Source organism: Gekko japonicus, unplaced genomic scaffold (genome assembly GCF_001447785.1).
Source record: "Gekko japonicus isolate JY-2015 unplaced genomic scaffold, Gekko_japonicus_V1.1 scaffold1040, whole genome shotgun sequence".
Lineage (NCBI taxonomy): Eukaryota > Metazoa > Chordata > Lepidosauria > Squamata > Gekkonidae > Gekko > Gekko japonicus.
The window spans coordinates 106,590-120,170 of NW_015162511.1; the positions used below are offsets into that span (position 1 = coordinate 106,590).

The 13,581-nt window shown below is 45.1% G+C and overlaps 1 protein-coding gene across 1 annotated transcript in view; it reads right to left on the reverse strand.

Moving 5' to 3' along the window:
* The window catches only part of SLC25A14 (solute carrier family 25 (mitochondrial carrier, brain), member 14), an 18,124-nt gene extending 8,551 nt beyond the window's left edge, over nt 1-9,573 (reverse strand). The window contains exons 1-5 of the mRNA XM_015406156.1: nt 9,364-9,573; nt 4,859-5,006; nt 4,580-4,674; nt 3,284-3,369; nt 2,294-2,389 (exon numbers count right to left, since the gene is read on the reverse strand). Of these exons, the coding sequence (XP_015261642.1) occupies nt 2,294-2,389; nt 3,284-3,369; nt 4,580-4,674; nt 4,859-5,006; nt 9,364-9,427 (489 nt within the window). The 5' untranslated portion in view covers nt 9,428-9,573. The remainder of the gene's footprint in view (nt 1-2,293; nt 2,390-3,283; nt 3,370-4,579; nt 4,675-4,858; nt 5,007-9,363) is intronic.
* Nucleotides 9,574-13,581: the final 4,008 nt, after the last annotated feature.

Genomic DNA, 13,581 nt, shown 5'->3' on the forward strand with positions numbered 1-13,581 from the left:
AACTCTATTAAAACCCCAGAGGTACAGTAAAGGGCACACACATTAAAGTGCATGTGATGACCTAAATAGCACCTGGGACCAACCAGGGAGAACAGAACACAAAACCCTTCACATCTAGAAAACCTACTTGGTGACTTTCAGCAGTCGCCAGAGCTATTTTTGGGCAGGAACGCACAGGAACGGAGTTCCAGCTGGCTCCCAAGTTGACCACGCCCAGCAGGAACTCATTAGCATAATAGGCCACACCCACAAGCAGAAACTCATTAGGATTGGCTACATTAGGGGTGTGGCCTAACATGCAAAGGAGTTCCTGCTACGAAAAAAGCCCTGGGTTTTGACAACAAACAAGGTAAACAGAATAAGAAGCAAAAGGTGGGTGTGGCTGGATGACTATACTTCTGGTAACATGGGGGTGCGGCCTAATATGCTAATGAGCTATGCTCTCATGGGTGTGGTTAGATATGCTAATGAGTTTCTGTTGTTGGGTGTGGCCTATTATGCTAATGAGTTCCTGCTGGGCTTTTTCTACAAAAAAAGCTCTGGCAGTCGCTATGATCAGCACCTACTTTACAGGGCTGCTGTGAATGTTACATTGGGGAAAATCTCACACAAGCTGCCATGAGCACTTTAGAGAATGGATGAGATATCAATGTGAAGAATTATTATTATAAAGGGTTACCAGGTTATTCGGTACCTTTCCCTGTATCCTTCAACCCACCTTCTCTTCTGCTTTGCCAGGACCACTTTGGATACCATTAACACTTAGAAAGAAGGCTGGTAGCACCAGCCAGTATTTGCTACGGACCCAGGCTGCCTCCAATCTGTTGTGTCATCTGAACATGAGTACTTGGGATTCCAGCACGTCCAATCCAAATGCAGGTGCTTCAACAACTTTAGACTGAAGACTTCCAAAAGCAGGAAGTCCAGTCTACGTGAGGAAGGAAGCACATGAGCCTGACAGTAAATGAGGTTTGTGCTCAAAACAAGCACACTTGTGATGTCTGACTAGAGCCCCAGATTTAGCTGGCACTAGGGCCAAACAGCATTCCCAAACTCCAGATTTAGCTGGCACTAGGGCCAAATAGCACTCCAAAACCATTGGGGACTTATCTGCCTTGATCTGGAGCACGTACCCGAGAGACTGGCATTATCCTCTCTTTGCTGTCCTTTCTTCCATTCTCTCTAAAGAACAGAAACAGTAACTGCTGTGCTGACATCTTCATAGTCATCAGGGCTAAAAACTTATCGATATATAAAATATAAACAGATATAAACAGAACGCTGAACTTCATGCTTGCCGTGACATATTGCTCCTGCCAAACTGTAGCAGATAGCACAGGCTTGCATTAACCCACACTGATATCACAGCCAAGAATGGCGTGACAGCACATACAGACCAAAGCGTATCAGCCAAAACAATGGTATTTACATGAAAGGAAAACATCCACTTAAAAATAACTCGTAACTTCTATGCCAATGTAAGACAACCCCCTTTTCTGATGACATATTTGTGAAAAATCCCAGTCCTGTATTTAATACTGTAGTTCCTTAAATCCGGGACAGTATCAATGACTTCTCCTGAACCATTTAAGCTCAGGACTAACGCTCTCGGGACCATCTGTCTGGCTACAGGCAGGTCACAGGCTTTTTCTGTGGTAGGAGCAGTCCTTTGAAATGGCTAATCACGTGGGTGTGGCAGATGCCTTCACCTTCTTCAGGAAGGTGTGTAGAACAGCTTTATTTCAAAGGGCATCAGGTGATGGGGAAATGGTTTGACAGATATGGCTGCAGTTTTCATCTTGCTGATTTATTGGGTTTTTAAAAATGTTTTTGCAACTTACTGCTTTGCTAGCCACCTTGAGTCCAAGGAGTTAAGGCAGGATATAAATATTTCAAATAACGAAGACATAAACAAAACTATTCATCAGTTGCATGGCACACAGCCAGGCAATATTCTCTCACTCTGAGGGAACATTCAGGATAGAGGCAAACGTAGAGCAGTCAGCCATGGAGGGAATTTTTAGACAAGTGGGAATGTGGGCCAGTTGGTAATACTGTCCTCCCTCATCATCAGGGTGGATCCTGCTGCTTTTGGCACTACCCCAAAAGAATATGGCTACCTTCGTAGACTCTAGAATCAAACTGAAGCATCTCCTATTGTTCTGAAGGAGATCATCTGCAAGGGTTTCCTCTCTCCTAAGCATAGCTGCACAGGACAGGCAGGTGACATGGAGGCATTCTGAGAGCAAGATTGTGGTTGGAGAAAGACAGAACATGCCCAGGCAGCACTCACCCTCCAAAGCCCCCGTGTGCCTTCCTGCTGGTAGATGTCAATGAAGCTGTGAATCATTCCACCTTGGAACAGGCTGCCCTGTGCTTGCATTCGGATCTAAAAGGAGAGCAAGAGACACAGCAGCGAGTGACTTTCCTAGTAGAGAAGCAAACACAGTTCCTGAACATTTAGAACACCAGCACCAAACAAAAATCATTGTTTGGGAGACCAACAGACTAAGTGTACATATTTTCAACTGGGTCAGGAAGGATAAACCTAGACCAGGGGTGGCCAAACTGTGGCTTGGGAGCCACATGTGGCTCTTTCACACATATTGTGTGGCTCCCGGCAGGGCAGCTGGGGAAGCAAAGGGGAGGCATGCCTCCCCGATTGGTCCTCTTTTTCCCAGCCAGTGCTCCCCTCCCTGGGTAAGCTTGAGGTGTGTGTGTGTGGGGGGGGGGAGCAGAAAGAAAGCAACTTTAAATTTAAATGTTCTCAAAGCCCCCCCCCCAAAAGCCTAGAAATATCACTATAAATAAATATTATCAATATCCGTTTTTACCCCCTTTTGTTTTTATTTATGGCAGTCTCATTTAATGGTAATAAAAAGCCAATCTGCATATTTTTCAATTAAAACGTGTGTAATATTTGTTCACGTCATGCGGCTCTCAAACATCTGACATTTATTCTATGTGGCTCTTAGATTAAGCAAGTTGGGCCACCCCTGACCTAGACTGCTGTTTCACACCTTTCAATGCCACTTATCACAAACACACACACACAATTACATGAATCTGCTGAACTACACTAACACAGCAACTGAGCAATATAATATTCAGCCTTTCTTTGCCTATCTGGTGGTCTTAGGGATGAACAGTATGAGACACATGAAGCAGCAGGTACAGCAGTGCTAGAGCCTTGGGGAACATGACAATGTAGCATCTGTAGGTCACAGTGGGAAAATATTGGCCAAGAAAGTAGCAGGCATTTAGTACAGGAAGCCCCTCTTACCTTCAGCACATCTGTCGGATTTGCCAGTGTAGAGGAGATCACCCCTGACACCACCCCACAGATTACATTGATCAGTAACGTTTCATCTGCAATGAGGAAGAAGATATTTGGGATGGACTTAGAAACCAAGACTGTGTGCTTGAGGACAATATCAGAGTAGATTTCAGGAGGGAAAACAGAAGGCAAGGATACACCACTATACAAAGACCAACTGCTCCTATTTTCCAGCCTCCTCTCTCCTGGGTCTAAGATATTGAGGACAGCATTGTGCGATTTCTGCAGCTTAGCATATGAGAGTAAGGGAGTGGACTCAGTGCAGTTATCTCCCTCTGAAGGAAAGCCACCCACTCCCCATGGCCACATCCAAAGAGCTTTGGTAGTGGGGATTCTACTGACACCTGGAACAACTATCCCAACACAGGGGGAAACAACCCCAGCAAACTAGATTAGGTTATTAGTCCAGAACAGAAAGGCCAAGAGTTAGAGCAGTTATGCTGGGAAAGGGCAGTGGTACTGACCGCAGCACTCTCCAAAGGAGACCGGGTCACTGGCTACCCTGGGCCTGCAGGAAAACAAACATTTAGGACATAGTACCCAGAAGCACAGAGACCACAACACAGCACATTTGACACAGGAGCAGACAGAGGAACCCGTGCTGGGGAGTGGAAAGAAAAGCTAGGAGGTATGCTTGTTGGTTTCTAATCAAGGAATGATTGTTGACTGTCGTAGGTTTTAGAGTCAGTCCTTCTCCAGTCGGTATCAGTGGTTCCATCTGTAATGTGAGAGCAGCACCAATGGGTGCTTAAGAGCAACAGCACCGAGCTGTAAGTTTCTAAAGGAAAACGAGACATCTGAGCTGCTTTGGCATTCAGTCCTGATGTGCAGAATGTGCTGCAGAGTTTGCTAGAAATGGATCAAGAGACGGCTAAATAGCAGAAAGTTGCCTGAACGAAGACTAGAACTTTCCTGGCTGCAACAACTTGCCCAGTTCTGAGAAGAAGTACTTTTCTCACACTCAAAGACACTGCAGATAAAGATACAGCAAGTAAGTGGAGACAGACAGCTGTTAGCTCAAAAGGTTTTCATCTTTAAGGTATTAAAAAATCGATACTCTATGGCACCTATAGATGTAATTTCCCTGTATCTTAGTGTCCACACTGAGGATATAGAACCCAAAGGCACAAAAGGAGAAAGCCCAAGCAGCATATAGGAGGCAACCAGCTAAACAACAAGAAATTATTTATACAGTACCATCAACAAAGTACTTTACAGATTAAGTTTTTAAAAAGCACTGACCTTCCAAGCGATCCACAAACAGCCGCTTCAAGCTCTGATATATGCCAATCTTTATGGTGCCATAAGATGCTTGTCTTAGCAAGGCTGGAGCAATTCTGCAGCAGGAGAGGAGGAAAGACGGCTTAGACTCATTCAGCAGAATAATGGCACTGCTGCTCCACCCATATCTCAACAATCCAACTTAGACAGATACAGGATCCAAAACCTCAACCAAAAGGTTAGGGAAAATAGCTGAGGTGTTCTAGGGGAAGATGTTATATGAAAAGTGGAAGACTTTACCCAGAGTACAGTGCTAGCACGCCTTCCTCCCTGTAGATGCAAAACAAGGCATGGAACATGCCCCTGTATTTGATCTCTCGGAAACGGGCATCGATGCTTTGGCCTTGAACCTGAAGTCGTGTTTTGGTGAGATCCACGGGGAAAGTCCCTGCAACAGAAGAGAGGCCGCAGCTCAGACAACACAGTTGTGGCTATGAACGCAGGCGACTGTGATTCCACTCAACAGAACACTACCCATTTCCTTTGTGTTTTGCTTCCTGGGACATTAAGAGAGTTGCACAGTTCATGGAAACATCATTCTTCGGGCACCAGCCCATGTGTAATTCTTATGCGCACTCACCACTGGATATGTAACTGTGTCTGAGAAGCAGTGTTTTGCAGCCAAGGGGACAATGGGGTGAGTTTTCTTTAGCTGGTTAGAAGATAATGAGAGAAGGATGGTATGCTATAGAAGATGAATGCTCTTCTGCAGGTGCAGTGGTTAAGAGCACCAGACTCTAATCTGGAGATCTGGGTTTGATTCCGCACTCCTCCTCCACATGAACCCTGCTGGATGACCTTGGGCCAGTGACAGTTCTCTCAGAACTCTCTCAGCCCCACCTACTTCACAAGGTGTCTGTTGTGGGGAGAGGAAGGGAATGTGATTGTAAGCTGTTCTGTGACTCCTTAAGGTAGAGAAAAGTGAGGTATAAAAACTACTCATCAAATGGGCCCATATACCTGCTTTGTTCACTTTGTGGAATGGCCTGCATAAGGAGGTCAGGAAAGCTCCACTCTCATAGATTTCTGCAACGTATGCAAAACTGAATTATTCCAAAGCGTTTTTCAGTGCAGGCAACAGACCTGCACTATACTAAATGATTCACACCGTTAGTCAGACAAATTATTACTGTTTACAGCTTGTTAAAACTAGGATCCTACTATGGAATTTTACATCATTTAACATGTCATGTTAATATTTATGCTTTGCTTCACTTCTGTTTTTAGACTTCTAGTTGGTTTTACAACCCCAATCCTATTGCATTGTTTACTGAATGTCCCATCTGTTTATTTTATTGACTCCGCCCTGAGTCCAAGTGAGAAAAGCAAACTATAAATATAACTAAATGAATAGCAAAAATTATGTAATGAGTTAAACTTGTCTTTTCAAATGGTATAAGCCACATTGAAAGACTGGCTGGTCAAAAAGTAGTATATAAATCTAATAAACAAAATAAAAACAAATATCTAATAGTGACACATGTATTAGAGTGGGATGCAAGCAAGCTCATGTATTTTGTTTTCTTCCTACAAAAACGGTTTGTGCTAACTTCAGCCACTCAGACTGAAGCATTAAAATTGATTTGCTCCATTTCTCCAAGGAGCTCTGGTGGTGCCAATGAAGTCCTCGCATTTCTCCAAGGAGCTCTGGTGGCGCTAATGAAGTCCCACTGAGCGTCTTCTACTCAGGTTCTGGCCACAGCTAAGTTTACAAAGTGTCAGAAATGGAACCACAACAGGCATATTTTGATCTTTCTTTGGAAACCTCATTTTACTTTGAAGTACTGGCAAACTGGCCACTTTCCAAAATGGGTGCCTTACATGTGCGTGGCACAACCACAAACCATTCCACTGCCAAGAAATGTCATATTTAACCTGGCACAGGTAAAGCCTCACCAACACTACACCCTGCCAAAAGTAAGCAATTCTACAGAAGTGTTGCCATCTTGATAGCAGGGTTTCTTAGCCACTACAATATGGTATCTGTGTATCAGGGTGTTCTCCAGTTCAGATTCATCAAATTTGGTAGGTGTACAAAGATAAGTCATGCCATGCTTCTGCAGTAATACTCACCTATACTGAAGGGCTGTCATAATGATTAGTGAAATAATGTATGAGAAATAATTTGAACATTCTAAAGTCCTATATACTTTTTCATATGTCACAATTATATACCGCCTTTCTCCCAATGGTCTCAAGGTGGCTTACAATCCAACACCTCACAGGTGGGGGAGAACAGGATGGAAGAATGATATAAGCAAATTTTAATATCACTTTTTTATATTGTTATATAATGAAATTAGAAGAAGAAGAGAAGAGATTGGATTTACACCCCGCCCTTCATTACCCAAAGGTGTCTCAGAGCGGCTTACAAACTCCTTTCCCTTCCCCTCCCCACAACAGACACCCTCTGAGGTAGGTGGGGCTGAGAGAGCTCTTGACAGAAACTGCTCTTTTTTCAAGAACAACTCTTATCAGAACTATGGCTTGCCCAAGGTCATCCAGCCAGGTGCAAGTGGAGGAGTGGGGAATCAAACCCAGGTCTCCCAGATTAGAGTCCGTGCACTTAACCACTACACCAAACTGGCTGGCACCAAACCACTACACCAAATTATATAACTATCCTGTGGAACAGCCAGCAGTGGAGACAAATGCCAAGTTTGTCATTATTATTTGAGGGAGAACCCCCCCCCCGAGGCTGTTCTAGGTAACTTGCAGAGGCCAACATAATACTTTGCATTTCACAGCCTTTTAGGCCCACCGTCTGCAACTTTTGCAATGAGGTACCACTAATACCTGCTAGTTGCCTGAGCATCCCATGATAGCCTATGAAACACACTCAGCAGATTCATGGCTAACTGTTCTTATGTACAGGCATTAGACAAGACAAACCCACATTTTCAGAGAGGCACACCACTGAATAACAGTTACTAGATACCAAAAGCAGGGGAGGGCTGTTGCTCTTGTCTCCTTCTAAGGTTCCCAGAAACATCTAGATGATCAAACAACTGGGTGCTGAACTAAACAGACCTCTGGTTTGAACCAGCTAGACTCGGATATCCTTAATGGAGTGCAGTGAATCCGACATTAGACAAGTAAGCTGTATTCGAATGTAAGCTTATGACACAATAAATCTAGTCATATTTAAGATACCAGAATAGACTTCATTGTTGTTTTCACAATAAAAATTTAACTGTGTTAACTGTTAGCCACCTCGGTGGCCCTCACTGCACAGAAAGGCACTGTACAAATTTTGTAATTACATGACTAAAGATATGCTTGTGCACACAAACACAAATCACCCACAAAGTCTCAGCCAAAAAGGCTCTTCTAAAAAAGCTGACTGAGAAATGTGTCAGAACAATAAAGCAATCATAAACCCCAAAGCAACAAAACAGCCACCTTAAAACCTTATTTAAAATAGCCTACTGCAGCATCAAAACCAGATCAGTAAGATGCTCAACACAGCATGTATAATCAATAAAACACATCTACAAAAGCAATGAGAGAAGAGGGAAAACTAACTGAAAGGCTGAGAAAAGAGGAACTTTTCTTGTCTTGCATCTACAATGGAACAGACTAGGTGCAGCATGAATTGCTATGAAAAGAGTTACAAAGATAAAATACCAATAGGGAGAAGGCCTGTCTCTGGTAACCCCATTTGCTTTCTGAAGGGGGGAGACGTAACAAAGAAGGAAGGTTTTAATTGAATAGTAAGCGCTACTCAATTTTTATCCCACCCTCCATTTCTGAGGGGCTGAGGTCAACATATTCTCTATTTCAGCCTCGTGTTCAGTGTTCCCTCTAAGCTGAGTTAGTGTGAGCTAGCTCACAGTTTTTTAGCCTCCGGCTCACACATTTTTGTCCTAGCTCAGGAAGGATGGCTCCAGAGCAAAAGAATTTATGCAGTAGCCAATTCGCTTGCTCACAACTTTAATGCCAGTAGCTGACAAAAAAATAATTCTTGCTCACAGGACTCCACAGCTTAGAGGGAACATTGCTCGTGATAACCCTGAATGACTGACTCAAGGTCACCTAAGGAACTCCACTGATGACCAGGATTTGAATCATGAGACAACGCAGAGTAATGGTTAGAGGGACATACGTGGTTCAAACCTCACTGCACTCTGTCAGGTCAGCTGCTATTTCCCTCAACCTAGCCCACCTAGCAGGGATGTTGTGAACATAAAAGCAGAAGTGGGTAGAATCACTGACCTTTTCTCGGAGAAAGGGCAAAATAAACACATAACAAATCCTAGAGATGCTCATATGGGAATAACAACATATCCACATACGTGCACGTTGCTTTGCCCTAATCATCTCTCTAATACTGAAAGGGGAGAACTCACGGCCCCCTCCCCCCAATAGACTGCTAGGGAGAAAACGTGCAGCAGTTAAGAGTGTCCGACAAGGGCCTAACCCAATCCCCACTTGCCATGACCTTTACTGGGTGACCGCAGGCCAATTCTTCTCAGCCTAACCCACCCCACAGGGTTGTTACGAGGGTAAAATGGAGGAGGGGAAGAGATCCATGTGCCTGCCCGGAGCGCCTTAGAGGGGACTCAAGCGCACTGAACAAACGCACCCACCCAGGCCTCCTGAGAAACTCTGGAAGGGAGCCCAGAGGCATCTGACTAGGCCGTTGCTAGGGCCCGGGAAGGGGGCGTGGCGTGTTGCCCGGTAACGGCAAGGGGCGGGGCGGGGGCGCGCGGGAGACCTGGCTCGCTTCTTATAGTCTCACCCACCGAACTCAGCCACGAGCGATGCCAGCCCTCCGTACACGAACGGCTTCCAGCTCAGCGCCGTCATGGCGGCCGAGGAGGAGGAGGAGGAGGGAGCTGGCGGGGACTCCCCCTCCCTTGGGCAGCAGCCTCGCCTTCTCTTTCGCCGTGTTCTTCTTTTTTTTTCCCCCCTTCAACCAAGAGGCCGGTTCTGAAGGACCAAACGGTAGCCGGCAAAGGCCAAACAGAAAGTAAAAGGCGAACGCTTCGCCGCCTCGTGATCGGCACGGGCGGCTTGTGACTGGACAAGCCAATAGGGGCTTTGGGAGGCCGGGCCGGAGAGGGGACAAATGTAGCCAATGGGCGAGCGGGGAAAGGACATCCCCGCCCACACAGCTCCCGCGTGACGTCACGCCCATGAAACTCATCCCTCTCCTAAATTCTGCAGGAGCAAGAGGCGTGGTCACGTGGCAGCAGGGAGTGGGAAAATTGGGGACGGGTTTTGTACGACCGATGTTAGACGGTGCCGAGCAGGCTCTGTGGACGAGGCTTTTTGACCTTCATACCTACATTTACAGTCTCAGCTGTTCAGCCAAGACTGACCTATGCGAATATATGAAGCCACTTTATACAGAATTAGATCATTCTCCGAGATCAGTATTGTCGACTATAGCTGGCAAATGGTGCCCTACGGAGGAATCATTTGCTAAGCGAGATCTTTTAAGCGCCCAGGTTCGAACCCTGGAACGTTCTGCATGTAACACGTGCACTCTGCCACTTTACAAAGTATATCTTTCTGAATTCCCTATTTGCATGGAACATACTGCTGCCTACACAGCTACCTAGAGTCACCACCATGGACCTCCGGGTACAGATTCTATCTGCTTTCCCCATATGACCCTGATTCAAATGAAATATCTTAACAAAACCTGGCTTCCTGATAGCATGAATAGAACAATAATTGTTCTTAAGGTATGAAACAGTATAGGGTTCTCATATCTTTTACTTGTGACCTATGTGGATGGCAATAGGATACCATGGGGGGGGGGGGATGAAAGCAGAATGAGAAAGACTCCTCAGCCCAAAGACCCAACCAGAATACTGAAGTAGACTATATAAAAAATGCAGATGAGACACAAATTACCTGGGAATAAGCCACACAGGAAGAAGAGAGACATCAGCCTCAGGCAAAAAAGTAACGGGGGGGGGGGACTTTAAGATATTTCTGCCCATCCAAAACAAAAAAAGCAAGCTCGCATCAATGTAAAGATGCTTCATGGGGAAGGCAAACTGGGGAGATGGGAAAGGTGGATTGTTTCTTCCATAAAGAGGAGGCACATTAGCTGAGTCCCTCAGATTTCCCCTGGGATTGTTCCCACAACAGATGTTTCCTCCCCCTGCTACCAGGAGGCTTTACTTTTAAAAACTGGCACTAGAATATCATTTACATCAAATATGCATCAGAGTCTCCGAATTCAGTTTTCATTGAAAAACAAAGCAAGTCTAACTCCTTCTGTCATGGAGATATAATTGTTGGTTTTTTATGTCTTTGTGTTTTGATTTTAGCTCTGATTTTAATTATGTGTTGTTGTTTTTGGTTAGTTTAAATGTATGCTTAATTTGTTAGGCACCTCGGTGGTTGTTGTGAGGGCAGAAAGGCAGGATATATATTTTTAGGGGAAAGGCATGTCTCTACAATGAAAAGGGCTTGTTAATGAAAGCTGGGGATTCAGAGAACTTGATATACTTGTGGGGCCCCAGAATTTTGTCCCCACCAGTGTTCAGCACCCTCTTTCCATGGATAGTAGTGAGGAAGAAATGTAACAGTTCATCTGAGTCTTGATCACAATGCTCTTGGACACATGGAGCTGAAGTCAAGTCAGACCATTAATCCATCTAGCTCTACTCGGTTTACTCTGAATGGCAGCAGTTCTCCAGAATCTCAGACTGAGGCCTTGAGCTGCTGCCTGAGATTCTTACAGGAGATGCCCTGAAATCTTGTACATGTGGAGTATCCTGTCACTGAGCCACTTAGCTCCCCCCTAATTAAGACTAAACAAGAGCAGAAATATTCAGCCCATTAATTGGTTTAACAAATGTTAAAAGGAGCCCTTAATTCATTTGGCAGCAGATTTTAATGTGTGTGTGTGTTTTAAGATACTAGAGCTTATTAATATGACAGAGGGCAAAACACTATCTTAGAAGAGGCCTCCCCTCCTATATACGAAAGGAAGAGGGATGCTGCTTTGATTATGTGTGCTAAAAAGCACACAGTGTTCTTTCATTTCCCACCCAGAGGCTTAATCAGTTAAGCAATAAAACCTTCTTTAATCAGGTGACGGTCCCCATTAAAATCTGTCACAAATGTACAGTATTTAGGAAGATGTGGCTGTGTTGATATCTCCTTTGGCTCTCCTTTGGCAGCAACCACCACGTCTTAGTTCCAGGCTGCTTCCTTCTGAGAGAATGGGCAGAAGAAACGGCAAGTAAGCTTAGAGGGTTTGCTTGCTGACACTATTTGTTCAACCCACCAAACTGGTCCTTTAGACTGCTCTTGCCCTTGGGACTTTATAACATATTTCAGGTTCCAAGCATTTCCTCCCCTGTTGAGGGAAAGATCTACCCCACCAATAATATATATAGAGAACACCTTTCTGATTGAACTGTGATGCTTGATAGTTTAGATCTTTCCTGAAGGGAGAAATGGAGTAGGGCTATATTATGTCTTTTAGGGTTTTTTAAGGACAAGGGGACAGTGTGGGAATTGTCCTTGGGAGAGTGCTTAGCTCTGTGACCAGTAGATGGCAGTCGTAGAACTGTGCTGGTCCCTTAAAACATCCACAGCGGAAAGATATAAAAAGCACGTAACACTACCAGAGCTCTGAGGGTTGTGGTGGAGCTATACAGGAAGAAGCCAGGGACTTACCAAAATTCATCAAGTGGACAATCCTTTTCCTGGCATATTCTCTGAAGCTTTTGCTACTGCACAGGAGGCAGAAATTAATCAGGTATGTTCCCAATCAGTGCTTCTCTATGGTTAAAACACAACCCCACACAGGGTATAGGGGAAAAAATATTTACCTGTCACATTTCTGCCTCTTGAGCAGCTGTTAAAGCCCCACCCCACAAAAAAAGGGGCAAATAAGCAACATTTTCTCTGGAGGAAATCCTTCTTCTGTTATTAGCTGTGTAACAGGGAGATGCTTGACAGGGTAAAATGGGGGAGAACCTTGGACACTGCCCTGAGCTCCTTGGAGGAAGGACAGGATAAAAATGGAACAGAAGCTGCAACAGAAGCATTACCGCCAAACATCAACCAGAGATCAAAAGCACAAACCTGCTTTGCATGGCACTCACAGCCCTGCAGAAAAGAAGCAAGGGCATTCTATTCATTTATTCTCCACTGCGGAACCCAGTGTGGCGTACATCATCATCATCCTAGTCTCCTCTGTTTTATCCTCACAACAACCCTATGAGGTCATGCTGAGAGCGACTGGCCGAAGGTCACCCAGTGAGCTTCTGTGGTGGACTTGGGATTTGAGCCTACCTAGCTTCCATACTCTAAGCCCTACACCACGCTGGCTCTCCTTTAAGGCATTTCCCTTAAGCAGCAGGAAGCAGGGCATCCAATGAAACTGATGGGCAGTAGGTTCAGGTCAGACAAAAGGAAACACTACTTTACACAGAGTGATTAAAATGTGAAATTCATTGCCAGGGGATGTAGTGATGGCCACAGGAATAAACAGCTTTAAGAGGGGATTAGATAGATTCATGGAGGATCATGGAGAATAGGTCTACCAGTGGCTACTAGCCATGGTGCGTGAGGGGAACCTCCACATTCAGAGGCACTAATCCTCTGAATCCCAGAGCCAGGACGCAACATTGGGGAAAGGCCTCGGCCTCTATGCCGTGTTGTAGGCCTTCCAGAGGAACTGGTTTTGGCCACTGTGTGAGAAAGGATGCTGGACTAGATGGACTATTGATCTAATCCAGCAGGGCTTTTCTTATGTTCTTATTAGGGAGACCATTTTTCCCAACACATACAGACATATGAAGCTGCCTCTTCTTATGCCATCTATTCTGACCAGCAATAGGTCACCGCGACCTGAGGCGGTGAAAGGTCTTTCCCAACATCGGCCATCTGAGAGTCTCCAAAAGGAGAGGCTGGGCACTGAACCCGGGACTTTCTGCATGCAAAGCATGTCTACCACTGAGCCCCAGGCTGGTTTAGCACAGCTGACA